This window comes from Phoca vitulina, unplaced genomic scaffold (assembly GCF_004348235.1).
Source record: "Phoca vitulina isolate PV1807 unplaced genomic scaffold, GSC_HSeal_1.0 scaffold38, whole genome shotgun sequence".
In the NCBI taxonomy this organism is placed as follows: domain Eukaryota; kingdom Metazoa; phylum Chordata; class Mammalia; order Carnivora; family Phocidae; genus Phoca; species Phoca vitulina.
In genome coordinates, this window is record NW_022589741.1 from 896,722 (window position 1) to 910,590 (window position 13,869).

General features: G+C 42.9%; 1 protein-coding gene across 1 annotated transcript in view; it reads right to left on the reverse strand.

Annotated features, from left to right (window-relative positions):
- Positions 1–13,869, reverse strand: part of MMP20 (matrix metallopeptidase 20) — a 47,718-nt gene that overhangs the window by 10,119 nt on the left and 23,730 nt on the right. Inside the window, exons 7-8 of the mRNA XM_032428075.1 lie at positions 9,503–9,639; positions 8,422–8,578 (exon numbers count right to left, since the gene is read on the reverse strand). Of these exons, the coding sequence (XP_032283966.1) occupies positions 8,422–8,578; positions 9,503–9,639 (294 nt within the window). The remainder of the gene's footprint in view (positions 1–8,421; positions 8,579–9,502; positions 9,640–13,869) is intronic.

The window sequence follows — 13,869 nt, forward strand, 5'->3', positions numbered from 1 at the left end:
ACATAGTTACATTTACTACTGCTCTTGGGTTTTTAATGTGGATTCAAATTACCGTTCAGGGTCACTTGCCTTCACCCTGAAGAACTTTCTCTGGTATTGCTTGTGAGGCAGGTATGCTCCAACAGATTCTCTCCATTATTGTCTATCTGGGGATGTCTTCTTTGGTCTCCATTTTTGAGATAGTTTAGCTGAATGTAGGATTCTTGGTTGAGAGTTTTTCTTTGAGCACTTTGCAGATGTTGCCCATGACTTTCTGGCCTCCCTGGTTTAGCCGACTTCCCATCTTGTCCCCCTCTGCTCCTGTCACGCTGCTGCCGGAAGGGTATTTTTACAACACAAACCTTCCTGGGTTACTCGCTTATTTAGGACAGTTAAAGATATTCCTCTTTTTCTATAAATTCACACTGGTCTCCCTGGAAAGGCGTAGGCCCTCCATCATCGACACCCTCTTTCTCCTTGGGCCACGTCTCTCATTCTAGCCCATGCTGCTATCATGCTGAACTGCTTGAGGTTTTCCCCACATACACAGGTGATTTCATGCCCCAGTGCCTTTGCTTCAACTGCTTTCTCTGCCTGAAAGGCACACCGCCCTCCTGCCTCCGGCCTGGGAAACTCCTATTCCCTTCTCAAGATGAAGGGCAGTCCTCACTTCTTCTGAGGGTTCTTTCTTGACACCTTTACTAGTGTTGGCCATTTCCTCTTTGTTTTGCCTCACTGATCTCCATCCAGTCTTCTCTCAGGGCACCTGTCACACTTGGACTACTCTTAATTATTTCCCTGTGCACTTACTCTCAACTGTAGGCCTTGTTGAGTGTGGATAGCACCCAGCACAAACTGACTATTTATCACGTGATGGGAGTCTCACAGTTTTCTCCTCCATTCTGACAGCCCTATGAAGCAGATGCTATTTACATCTCCCTTTTGAAGATGATTAAACCAAAACAGAAAGGCAATCCAGGTTGCCCAATGATGGCTGTGAGAGTTGAGATGAGCACTCTGTTACTCCTGCCCACACTTTCAGGCAGCAAACTCTGTGCTCTCTCCTGAGTGGTAAGGTCCTAGTACAGAGCCTGATGCATAATCTTGCCCAATACACGTAGATTGAAAATGGTAGTTCGGTAATGCAGTTTAAAAAATTTAAGATTAAAAAAGAAGATCTTGAATTGTACCCATCTTTCTTATTTTTATTACTTATTACCTATTTCTCTATGGTGACTAACTATAAAATCCTTAAATAAACACTCAATTTTCAGTATACACGGGGCATCTAGGAAGGAGAGAATGTGTCCTACTTTGCATCAATCATCTCTCCAGTCTGTCTGTATAGAAAGACTGACTTAGGGATAGAAAGGGGCTAGGGCCCCTAGATTTGCACGTCACTTTACACAAAATTCAGAAAACACTGACTGCCTCCAAGGATGATGGAGTTGATGGATCCCTGGTCCCCAAGAACTCCCTGGTGTAGCCACTGCTCTGTTGTTGGTAAGCAAGAGAGAATATCTACAGGGAGAAATTAGCCAAAGGTAATGGAAATCATGTAAAGAAAGAAAAACTGGCTGGATCATTTGGGCCTGCCAGGAAGAGGAAAGGAAGGAGTAAAAGCCAGTGGACGAATGGGGAAGAAGCCCTTGTTGGTGAGTTTACATGGCACATCATGTAATGTGTGGTGGTGTTAGCATGGTAGAGCTCCCTTTTGGATTTACCTCGTAGTTCCCTGGGGCTGCTCGCTGGGGAGTTACTACCGCACCGACATGTGGGCTCTCACTCCTAGAGCCTGAGCCAACCTGGCCCCAAGCCAACCCTCCATCCTCAGCGGGGGACGTTATTCAATAGCATTTCCATGGCCCGTCATTCGTTAAACTGGTTCCACCTGGGAGTTCATGGAGACTCTCCCTGACAACAAGCGTATCCAGAGACTTCTTTTATCTCGACACATCGTTTGTGTCACAGAGTGACCTAGCATGAGGACCGAAGAAGGCCGTGATGAACGACTAAGGGAAATAAGTCCTAACATGCTGTCAAACAAATTCTTGGTCTATAACTCTGGCCTTGTGTGTTTTTGAGTACGGCCCTGTGCTTTATTGACAGAACATCTGTCTCCTTTGATTTTTCCTCCCATTTCCTCCTTTTTCCTGTTTAGAAGGAGTGAAGCTCATTGACCACTTGAGTCTTAGGGCAACCACGAGCGTGCCATCTCCATGTTAACAGTAGAACACAGTGTTAGAAGGAACTTGGGTCCCTGGTGGTGGTGGACTCACTCCGTGAGCTCTAGGTCTGTTAAACTTCGGATGTGTTATGTATGTGAGAAAAACAGACCTTTATGTGTTTCAGCCACAGTTACTTTTGGGTCTCTTACCAGCAGCCGAACATAATTCTCACCCATACATGGCATAATGTGACAGTACGATGTTCTCCCTGTGAAGCTTTGCTAAAACGGGGGTGTGCAGTTTGGGGGGTTCATTAATGGAGTGGCTCACAACACCTTTTCTGAACTTCTAAGCTGTAGGTCAAGGTTGTTTGCTTTACGCTTTGGTGCAGAAACCAGTGTGTTGGAGGACGTCCGACAGAGGACCCTCACTGGTGAAGGACTGTCCGTGCTTTGCCAAAAGCAGGAGTTTCAGTGCAATGTTGGGGCCTTTGGTCTTTCAAAAGGAAATTCCCTTTGAGCTGCTCTTTGACTGGATTGCTGCTCAGAGAACTATTGAGGTTTAAACGATCATTTGTTAATTATCACAACTTTTGAAGCAGGTATTCGTTGATTGCCATGTAAGTTCCTACAATTACTGAACAGTTACTCTATTTGAGCACTTACTACGTGCCAGGCTCTGTGCTAGTGTCTACATGCGTTATTCACTTAATACTCTCAAGAACCTCAGAAGGTTAATTTTAAAAGTGCTTTCTGTGGTTTCCTTCCCTTAACATCAAAATGAGTCTTTGATATTTCAGTTAATCCCTGAGACCAACTTTTTAATGAATCTGTTTTATCCAGATTACTAAGACTTTTCCTTAATAGACACTCACAGAAACTTAGTTGGAAAGGTGCATTGTGATTTCCTCAGCGGGGAATCAGGCCTCATTAAAATCAGAGACACTCTCCCTCCCCAAGCTTACATTTACAGAGAGTTGAAAACCTCTCATCAAGCCTCTTGCGTTGGCCCTCTAAGCCTCGCTTCTGCCTGGCCGGAGGTGCATGCTCTGCTGGTGGCTGGGAGATTAGTCCAAAGACCAGGCCCTGAATGGAGAACTGAAATAATGGGAGAGTGGATAATCCCCCCAGTGAGAGTCAGGCTGTGAGCAATCTTTGAGAAATTAACTGAGTAATCATAACATAAATGCCCTCACACTCCCACACACATGCTTATATGTGCATCTTTCAGTCTCATTCTCTGAAAATCCACAGTGGGAGTTGGGTTTCTCAAAATCTATCTTCCTGTATGTCAGCACTGTGATTACAGCCACCTTATCTTAAAGAAAAGACTTGGGAGAATCTGCCCAGCAGATATTAGAGGCTTAATAAATGAATTACCATCAGGAATCCAGAGAGGAAGTTCTAAAGAAAAATAGCTGGCTTGGTGGTTTAATCATTGGACTGGCAGTGACAAATCAGGACACCACATGACACTCTGAGCAATGCTCCCAGGGCTCGCAGGGGCCTGGAGTCAGTCTACATTTGTTTGGCATTCATTTCTAGAAAATAAATTTTCCTCTTCACGAAATATATCTGGTATATTGTTTTCTCAGGGCCAGACTAGAGAAGATACCAGTCAGGTGGAAGAAGATCATAATGTACTTACTTATAAATTTCTTTTATGCCATAGAAATGGTTATTGAAAACAGGTGAGATGCCGGTAAAGCTATGATTCAAAACAGAAGGAGAGTTGAAGAGTTTCCCAGACAAATAAAAACTGAAGGTGTTGGTGACCACTAAACCAGCCCTGCAAGAAATATCGAAGGGGCCCCTTTGAGAGGAAAGGAGAGACCAAAAGTGACAGTATGAAGGCAGGAAACACAAAAGCAGTAAAAATGAATATTTTTGAAATAATCAGTCAACGAACTCACAAAGAAAGGATATAAAATACAGTAACATACCTAAAACGTGGGGAGGAGAGGAAAAAAGAATGGGTTGAAACTTAAATGACCATCCACCTAATACAGACCACTGTATGCCAAGGAGGTTATGCACAAACCTAATGGTGACCACAAATCACAAATCACTGATAAACGTGAAGAATACAGAGAAGGAAATCACTAAAGAATATCAGCAAAACATGAAAGTGACAAAGATAAGAAAGGATCAGAGAAAAGCTCCAGAAACAACCACAAAACAAGTAATAAAATGGCACCAAGTACGTATCTATCAATAATTACTTTGAATGTAAATGGACTAAATGCTCCAATCAAGAGACATAGGGTGTCAGAATGGATAAAAAAAGTAAGAGTCTCTTGCCCACAAGAGACTCATTTTAGACCTAAAGACACCTGCAGATCAAAAGAACCACCTCTCATGCAAAAGAAAGCCAGGATAGAGGTACTTCTATCAGACAAACTAGACTTTAAAACGAAGACTGTAACAAGAGATGAAGAAGACCACTATGTAATCATCAAGGGGACAATCCAACAAGGAGATCTAACAATTATAAATATTTATGCACCCAACTTGGGAGCCCCCAAATACATAAAACAATTCAGAACAAACATAAATACACTCTTTGATAATAATATAGTAATAGTAGGGGACGGTAACACCCCACTCACATCAATGCACAGACCATCTAAGCAGAAAATCAACAAGGAAACAAGGGCTTTGAATGACACAGTGGACCAGATGGACTTCACAGATATATTCAGAACATTCCATCCTAAAGCAGCAGAATATACATTCTTTTTGAGTGCACATGGGACTTTCTACTGAATAGATCACATACTGAGTCACAAATCAGGCCTCAACAAATACAAAAAGACTGAGATCATACTGTGCATATTTTCAGACCACAAAACTATGAAACTTGAAGTCAACCACAAGAAAAAAACTGGAAAGACCACAAATTCATGGAGATTAAAGAACATCCTACTAAACAATGAATGAGTCAACCAGGAAATCAAAAGAAGAAATTAAAAAATACATGGAAACAAATGAAAATGAATACACGATGGTTCAAAACCTTTGGGATACAGCAAAGGTGGTTCTAAGAGGGAAGTATGTAGCAATACAAGCCTACCCTCTGAAGCAAAAAAAATCGAGGTACACAGCCTAACCTTACACCTAAAGGAGCTGAAGGAAGAACAAGAAGTCTAAAGCCAGCAGACAGAGGGAAATAATAAAGATTAGAGCAGAAATAAATGATAGAGAAACTAAAAAGCAATATAACAGATCAATGAAACCAGGAGCTGGTTCTTTGAAAAAATTAATAAAATTAATCTCTAGACAGACTTACCAAAAAGAAAAGAGAAAGGACACAAATAAATAGAATTACAAATGAGAGAGAAGAGGTCACAACCAACACCACAGAAATACAAACAATTTTAAGAGAATATTATGAAAAACAATATGCCAACAAATTGGACAACCTGGAAGAAATGGATAAATTCCTAGAAACATATAAATGACCAAAACTGAAACAGGAAGAAATAGGAAACTTGAACAGATTGATAACCAGCAAAGAAATGGAATCAGTAATCAAATATCCCCCAACAAACAAAAGTCCAGGGCCGGATGGCTTCCCAGGGGGATTCTACCAGACATTTAAAGAAGAATTAACACCTATTCTTCTCAAACTGTTCTAAAAAATAGAAAAGGAAGGAAAACTTCCAAATTCATTCCATGAGGCCAGCATTACCAATACCAAACCAGATAAAGACCCCACTAAAAAAGAGAACTACAGGTCAATATCCCTGATAAAGATGGATGTAAAAATTCTCAATAAAATACTAGCAAATCGAATCCAACAGTACATTAAAAAAATTATTCACCACAATCAACACGATCGAGTGGCATTTATTTCTGGGCTGCAAGGATGGTTCAGTATTCTCAAATCAATCAGTGTGATAAACTATATTAATAAAAGAAAGGATAAGAACTATATGATCCTCTCAATAGATGCAGAAGAAGCATTTGACAAAGTACAACATCCATGCATGAGAGAGACCCCCAACAAAGTAGGGATGAGGGAACATACCTCAATATCATAAAGCCCACATATGAAGAACCCACAGCTAATACCATCCTCAATGGGGAAAAACTGAGAGCTTTTTCTCTATGGTCAGGAAGAAGACAGGGATGTCCACTCTCACAGCTGTTTTTTTTTTTTTTTTATTACAGATTTTATTTATTTATTTTAGGGGTGAGGGGCAGGTGGAGAGCGAGAGAGAATCTTGAGCATGCTCCCTATTGAGTGAGGAGCCCGATGTGGGGCTCAATCTCATGACTCTGTGATCATGACCTGAGCCCAAATCAAGACTTTTGACTGCTTAACTGACTAAGCCACCCAGGTGTCCCTCACCACTGTTGTTTAACATAGTCCTGGAAGTTATAGCCTTAGCAATTAGACAACAAAAAGAAATAAAACTCATCTAGATTGCAAGGGAGAAGTCAAACTTCCACTATTTGCAGACAACATGATACTGTATATAGAAAACCCAAAAGACTCCACCAAAAACCTGCTAGAACAGATAAATGAATTCAGTAAAGTCACAGGATACAAAATCAGTGTACAGAAATCTGTTGCATTTCTATATACTAATAATGAAGCAGCAGAAAGAGAAATTAAGGAATCCATCCCATTTTCAATAGCACCAAAAACAATAAGGTATCTAGGAATCTACCTAACCAAGAAGTTTAAAGACCTGTACTCTGAAAACTATAAAACATTGATGAAAGAAATTGAAAACACAAAGAAATGGAAAGACATTCCATGCTCATGGATTAGAAGAAAAAATATTGTTAAAATGTCTATGCTACCCAAAGCAATCTACATAAATGCAATCCTTAAACCTAAAGTGTGTATGGAAGCACAAAAGACACCAAATAGCAACCTGGAAGAAATGGAAGAGGGTTCCCTTTCCTCCGCATCCTCACCAACACCTGTTGTTTCCTGTGTTGTTAATTTTAGCCATTCTGACTGGTGTGAAGCAGTGTCTCATCGTGGTTTTGATCTGCATTTCCCTGATGATGAGTGATGTTGAGCATCTTTTCATGTGTCTATTGAGCATCTGGATGTCTTTCCTGGGAAAATGTCTATTGTCTTCAGCCCATTTTTTCATTAGATTATTCATTTCTGGGGTATTGAGTTTAATAAGTTCTTTATATATTTTGGATACTAACCCTTTATCAGTATTTGCAAATATCTTCTCCCATTCCATAGGTTACCTTTTAGTTGATTATTTCCTTCTCCATGCAGAAACTTTTAACTTTGATGAAGTCCCAATAGTTTATTTTTGCTTTAATTTCCCTTGTCTCAGAAGATATGTCTAGGAAGAATTTGCTACCTCTGATGTCAAAGAGGTTGCTGCCTGTGTTCTCCTCTAGGATTTTGATGGACTCCTGTCTCACATTTAGGTCTTTCATCCATTGTGAATTTATTTTTGTGTGTGGTGTAAGGAAATGGTCCAGTTTCATTCTTCTGCATGTTGCTGTCCAATTTTCCCAACACCATTTGTTGAAGAAACTGTTTTTTCCATTGGATATTCTTTCCTGCTTTGTCAAAGATTAATTGATACATAGTTGTGGGTTCATTTCTGGGCTCTCTGTTCTGTTCTATTGATCTGTGTCTATTTTTGTGCCAGTACCATACTGTCTTGATGACTACATGAGTCAGTTAAGGATAGAAACCCAGGGGGTGGAATGAGGTGTGACTCTGTGCACAGCGACTGGATGACAGATGTCACCTTACTCAGGTCTGCAGGACAATTGTGTATGATCCACTTTGGGTAAGAAGAGTCTTCACAATCTGGGTCAGATAAAAAGACTTAGCAGTAAGGGCTTTTCCTTTCAGCAGAACTTTCCTTCAAAGAGCCCACAGTCATGACCACATCCATTTTGCACAAAATCACAGAATATTCTGGGATGCATTGGTACCCACATAACAAGGAGTCAGTTTTACCCCGAGGCATTCCCTGTGGCTAGCAATGTATTTGGGGATGCTGTGTCCACTCTTTTAGGCCACTGGAGGTCCAGTTAATAAATGCATGAAGGATTAGAATGTTTCATGTGCTAGAGAACAAACAATGGGATTCATGAATGAATGCTTCAGTTATTTGGGTGGTTTCATATCTTAGAGACCGTGTCAACCATGAGTAGATGGCATCCCAGGGGCCAAGAGGAGTCAATGGGCCTATCGCAAACTTGCTTTGCATTCTTTTCTGCAAAAGGATTTTTTCTTCCCATTGAATACATCTGGACAATCAAGAGGAGAAAAGCCATACCTGTAGTATTCATCTCCCACAAAGAAAAGGGTCTTCTGCACATCCTTGAGATAGACAGCAGCATCTATTCGCTGCACATATCTTGGGAAGCCAAAGTCATAAATAGTTCGAGGAGGACCTTGCATTTGGAATCCTCTTGTTATCCAGTAGTGGGGGCCTGAAAACAGAAATTAAAGTTCACAAAAACTCTGTACCACTCAGCGACGTACTTCACTCATGAGGATTTCTATGCAGGACCCCAAATGGAAGTAGTTTATGGGATAGTTGCCATGGCTACAACCCAGTGAATAGGCTTTTATTCGATTGAAACTACTCTGGAGGCAAACATCTCTAGTGATGCCTTAGCAAAGTAATAATTTTGATACAATTGGGTCTTAAATTTCACACATTAATTTTTTTCAAGATACTTTTCATGTGTATAGCCTCATTTCAGTCTCATATATATGCATGGGAGAGCAGGGGCATGTGATAGACAAATGCTGTGATTTGTAAGCTGGCATCGGCCTTGTACCTTCATCCCCCAGCATCAGGAAAAATAAGCTAAAATTGACAGGTACCACCTATCGGATAACGCCCATTGGCTAGCCACCACCGCATCTCTGAGGTTGATATTACTGTAATCACTTATAAGCCCAGGAAGACATGAAGGCTCAGAGCAGTTAGATAATTCCCCAAAGTCACTCTGATAGTAAAGGGCTGGGGCCAGAGACTGACGCTATGCCCACCTCCCAGAGTCACAGGTGTTCTCCTCACATGGGGTGCCATGTTGGCTTTTGTTGACTAGAGGCTCTCAGTGGGGCATGCCATGCCACCTTGAGGGGCAGGGACCAGGTTTGTAGCCCCCCTGGGCACTGTCACTTAGCATGGTGCCTCTCCAGGGCAGAGCGTTGGCTCTGAGAACATTGTGAGAGTCATTGTCCTTCCTGCCATTGTTATAGTACAACAGCGGCATTTCATGGCTGACCTGAGGAGGAGTGACCCAAGCACGCTGCACGATCCCTGACCAAATGCTCCCAGTACTAGCTGTTCCCAACACGCTGGGCACCCCACCGTTCCTGTACCTCACGGATCTGTAGGGTACCTTTGAAGAAGTAAGCGGTGCCCCTGTCGGACACTTCGTAAGCTGCGTCCACGTTGGACATAAGCTGGGGGAAGGAGCTGGTAATGGTGCTGGGCCGGATCCCCGCCATCATGTGAACCTGCCGGCGCCAGAAAATCCTGTTGGGCAATCCACAAGAGCAGGGGTTGATTTAGATCTTGAGTGGGGCGTGGACCGATGTGTTCTGCAAGCCACACTGCGGGGATCATTCTCAGTGCCTCGCGCCCTTGCCTTGTTTTAAGGAGAGCATAAGTTTTTCACCTTAGTAAATAGTTCTTTTCCCTTTTTGTTCTTTGAGCCTCCCTGCAATCCGCTTTCCTTCATTTACTTAAGGACATTCAAAACATGAAGGGGTACAGCAAGGAGATAACCCCGGTGTTTCACACATTTAAGCTCTGCACCTTCCAATTCCAGGTATCCCTTGATATAGATGTCCTTTTCCTATTCTGATTTTTTTTTTTAAGATTTTATTTATTTATTTGACAGAGAGGGATAGTAAGAGCAGGAACACAAGCAGGGGGAGTGGGAGAGGGAGAAGCAGGCTTCCTGCGGAGCAGGGAGCCCGATGCGAGGCTCGATCCCAGGACCCTGGGATCATGACCTGAGCCGAAGGCAGACGCTTAACGACTGAGCCACCCAGGCGCCCCTTTATTCTGATCTTTTAAAAACTAAAAACTCACAAAGATAAAATACCATCCTGGTGGACATTATGAATATTACAATTGCACCAAATCTTTGTGGTTGGGAGGTGCGAATTATTCCCAATAAAGCCAGCAAGAACATTCACAATTATTAGTTATATTGAAAGTTATCTATTGAATAATTATCTATTGAAAGGGCTTATATCCTTGAAATGGATGGCTAGTTAACAGAAAATCTGGTACACACCAATTAACTCAAGTTTTAGCGACTCATCCATCCACTCATCCAAAATTATTTACATAAAACTGTGGCAGTATCACAAAGGTAATGGGCTGAAACATTCAGTGTACATGGGGTCCATTTTGAATTTTGGAGGGGAAAATCATTTTTATAAAATATGAGAAGTTTACTTGACTCTGTAGAAAGTAGACTCTATACATAAAATTATTTGTGGACAGGGAAACTATAATAAATTTTGACATTTAATTTTCTAGGTAGTTCGTGTAGGAACTCCTCCATCTTACGTTGAGTTTTCCTGTTCAGTTAATTTAACAAATATTTATGGAGCGCCTATCAGCAGGGGACTGTGGTAGACATCAAAGATGAGACGCTGAACGAGACCCAGATCCTGCCTCGGGGAGCTTACAGCCCAGGAGTGTAGACAGGTTCGTGATTCGGCAGTTAGGATTCAGACAGGTATGTGATTCAGGAGTTAGGATTATAATCAGACAGTTAGGACCAGTGCTACACACTCTCAGGTTTAGGATGCGGACACAGAGCATATCCCACAGGAGGGAGATTCCACTGCATTCGGGGATTTGGTGAAGGTGTCCCAGGTGGGGCCGCGTAAGCTGATGATGAATTTGAAAGAGCCTTAAGGAGAGAGACAGGTCTTTGTTCCCTACACGGCATCATGATGCAGAAGGAAAAGCACATCGTGCTTTAGGAGATGTAGACTTGAGTTCTAACTCTGACCGGCATCTCCAAGCTCAGTCTTATCATCTCTTAGATGCAAATAATAATACCTGGCCTGTCTCGTGAGGTTGTTCCGAGGATCCAGGGAGAGAATGCATAGGAAAGTGATTATAAACCATAAAGTGCCATAGAGCTAGATATTGTCCGTTCTAAACCTTATAATTTGCCTAGGCCTTACCCACCCGCTGACTGGGCACCCACCATCCACGATACACAGGGTGGCAGGCGTCCGTGGCAGGTGCAGTGGCTCGCCCCACGCCCTACACATCACAGCCTGCTCTAGAATATCTGTACTAACAGATGAAACACCGAGGCTCAGGAAGGCTCGTGGGCCCAAAGTCGTCTGTTGGTTAGGGGCAGACAGAGCCGGCTTAGGCTGCAGCTGTCTCGATATTCATCTCCACCTGATCTCATCTCCTTGTTCATTCCCAGCCTTGCCCCAGCCTTGCGATCTCTGCTCTTCTGTGTTCATAATTTGCCACCCCCCCCACCGCCGCCCTCAGATCTAGGCTTTTTGAAGGCACGAGGGACCGCCTTCCCCTTCTCCTTCCTCTCTGCCACCACAGCATGAGCACGGGTTTGGAGAACCCCACAGATTCGGGTAACGAAAATGGATAAACGCATCAAGTCCATAGCCTTTCATCTGATTTTTGATAACAATGCATTAATTGGGAACCTGATGAGAAATCTATAAAGCGAGTGTTTTTCACTTAATTCAGCACATGGTTCTGAAATGCTGACTCTTCACATCACTGTGCTGGATGCTGACCCAGGCACCGAGGTGCGTTTCTGGGGACTGCGGTGGTGGGGGTGAGGAGGTGAGGAAGCCGGGCAGGGGAGGCTCTGTCTGAATCACGTCTCTGATGAGGTACGGCAGACTTCCAGGCACTTTATCCTTGGGCACCTAACGCGGGGAAATATTGGCTTTCATTTTTCATTTAAAAATCGACAGGTGGCTCTAGGCAAACGTAAGCCCTATCTTTCATCAGAAGTTAGGGCATGGATGTCCCGAGTGACTCAGTAGGAGAGGTGGTAAAATGTAGTGATGAAGAGCACCCGCAAACCGAAAGTGTGCTTTTGGAACTTTTCACACGTGGTAGCATCTAAAATTCCTTTCTAAATCAACCCTGATTTAAGACATTGCAGGCATTGTGAAGACTAAGGGGAAGTTGAGCAGTCATTCTAAACCCAGAGTGATTTTGTGCCCTGGAGACATTTGGCCATGTTTGCGGACAGTTGTTCTATCGGCCTCCAGAGGGAGAGGTCAGCCAGGGAAGCTGCTCAGCATGCCTCCATGCCCGGGACAACCCAACCCAACAAAGACTGGTCTGCCTTGAAGTATCAGTAGTGCCAAAGTCAGGGGACCCTGGCTTAAACAGTGTTATGACATATTAAGATGTATAAACTGTGTGCGTAAGGTAGAAATAAATACTATCCATCACTTACGGAACGTTGTGCAAATTCCAGAAGAAGTTGTAATCGGGAAAATTTTCAGTACTAATGGTTGGGAATGAAGCACCAGAACACGTACCCAGAGGATTTATAAGCTTGCAGCTATAGATTACAAATGTGAGTTAAAATTGACCCCAAAACCCCAAGTATAGCAAGTAACCTCCTAATACATCTGGAAATGGATTTAAAGTATAAGCAGAAAGAAAACCAATCTGTGAACCTATTGGAAAAGAGCAGCTCCAGGGTGTGTGGGAAGCAGTCACGGAAATAAGTGAACACTTTATCGGGAGTCTGTCATCTGACCTTTGATGAGGAGGGCGGAACAATGGCGCCTATTGATAGTAGGGGATCTGCTGATTATATATTTAGCTGGACTGTTTATCTCGTGCTCCCAGGAGCCAACGTTATGCCTGGCACAGTCAGGGCTCAGTAAATACTTGTTGATTCAGTGAATGGGTGCCAGGGAGTGAGAGGAACTCATGAGATCACCGATTTTCATATTCCCTGAAATTTTCATTCCCTTTTCTCAAAGAACAGCTGCTAATTCAAGTTTGAGACTAGCTCGCTGGTAGCCTTCACCTGAGGCAGGGGCAGGATTATCCGTCTTTCTGTCCTCCGGCTTTCCGGGCGCCCGGCACACCTGGGGACGTGACCCACACACAGCTGCCGAACTTCCGTTCTTCCCGTGTTGCACCCAACTGTCTTCACCCCCAACCTGTGGAAGGAGCCCATCACCTCCTCGTTGCTGGACCGTCAGGGGGATTCAGCAGGAGCCGAGCGGGGACCTTCACGGTTCATCATCTTCAACACTTTACTCTCCTTGACTCTGTTCTCGTTCATCCCGTGCCCTCGTTTCAGGGGGAGGAGGGATCTCTCTTCTTTCTGTTTTTGATGTTTGCAGTGGAATTGCTGCTTATCTCCCGCTGGGAGCTTGAAACCTGGTTTTATCATTGGATGTGGGACCTTGTGTGAGTCATTCAATTTTTGAGACTCCGTTTCCTTCTGTCCAATAAAAGTGAGAATACTAATAACATGTGCTAACACTTCGAAGCATGAATTGAGACAATGCATCTGAAAGTGGCTTATAAGCTCTCGACTACTCTTAACAATAATTTGTAGATACTGTAGAAAGGCATGTTTTCACTCTACAAATGTATTGATTGGTGATAGGTAAAACTTGGAGTTTATCAACAGAACTGTTTCTTTCTGAATTTGCCTCACTGATATAAAATTTTTGTCACTGGAAACTCTGAAATACACTCACATCCTTGACTGACATG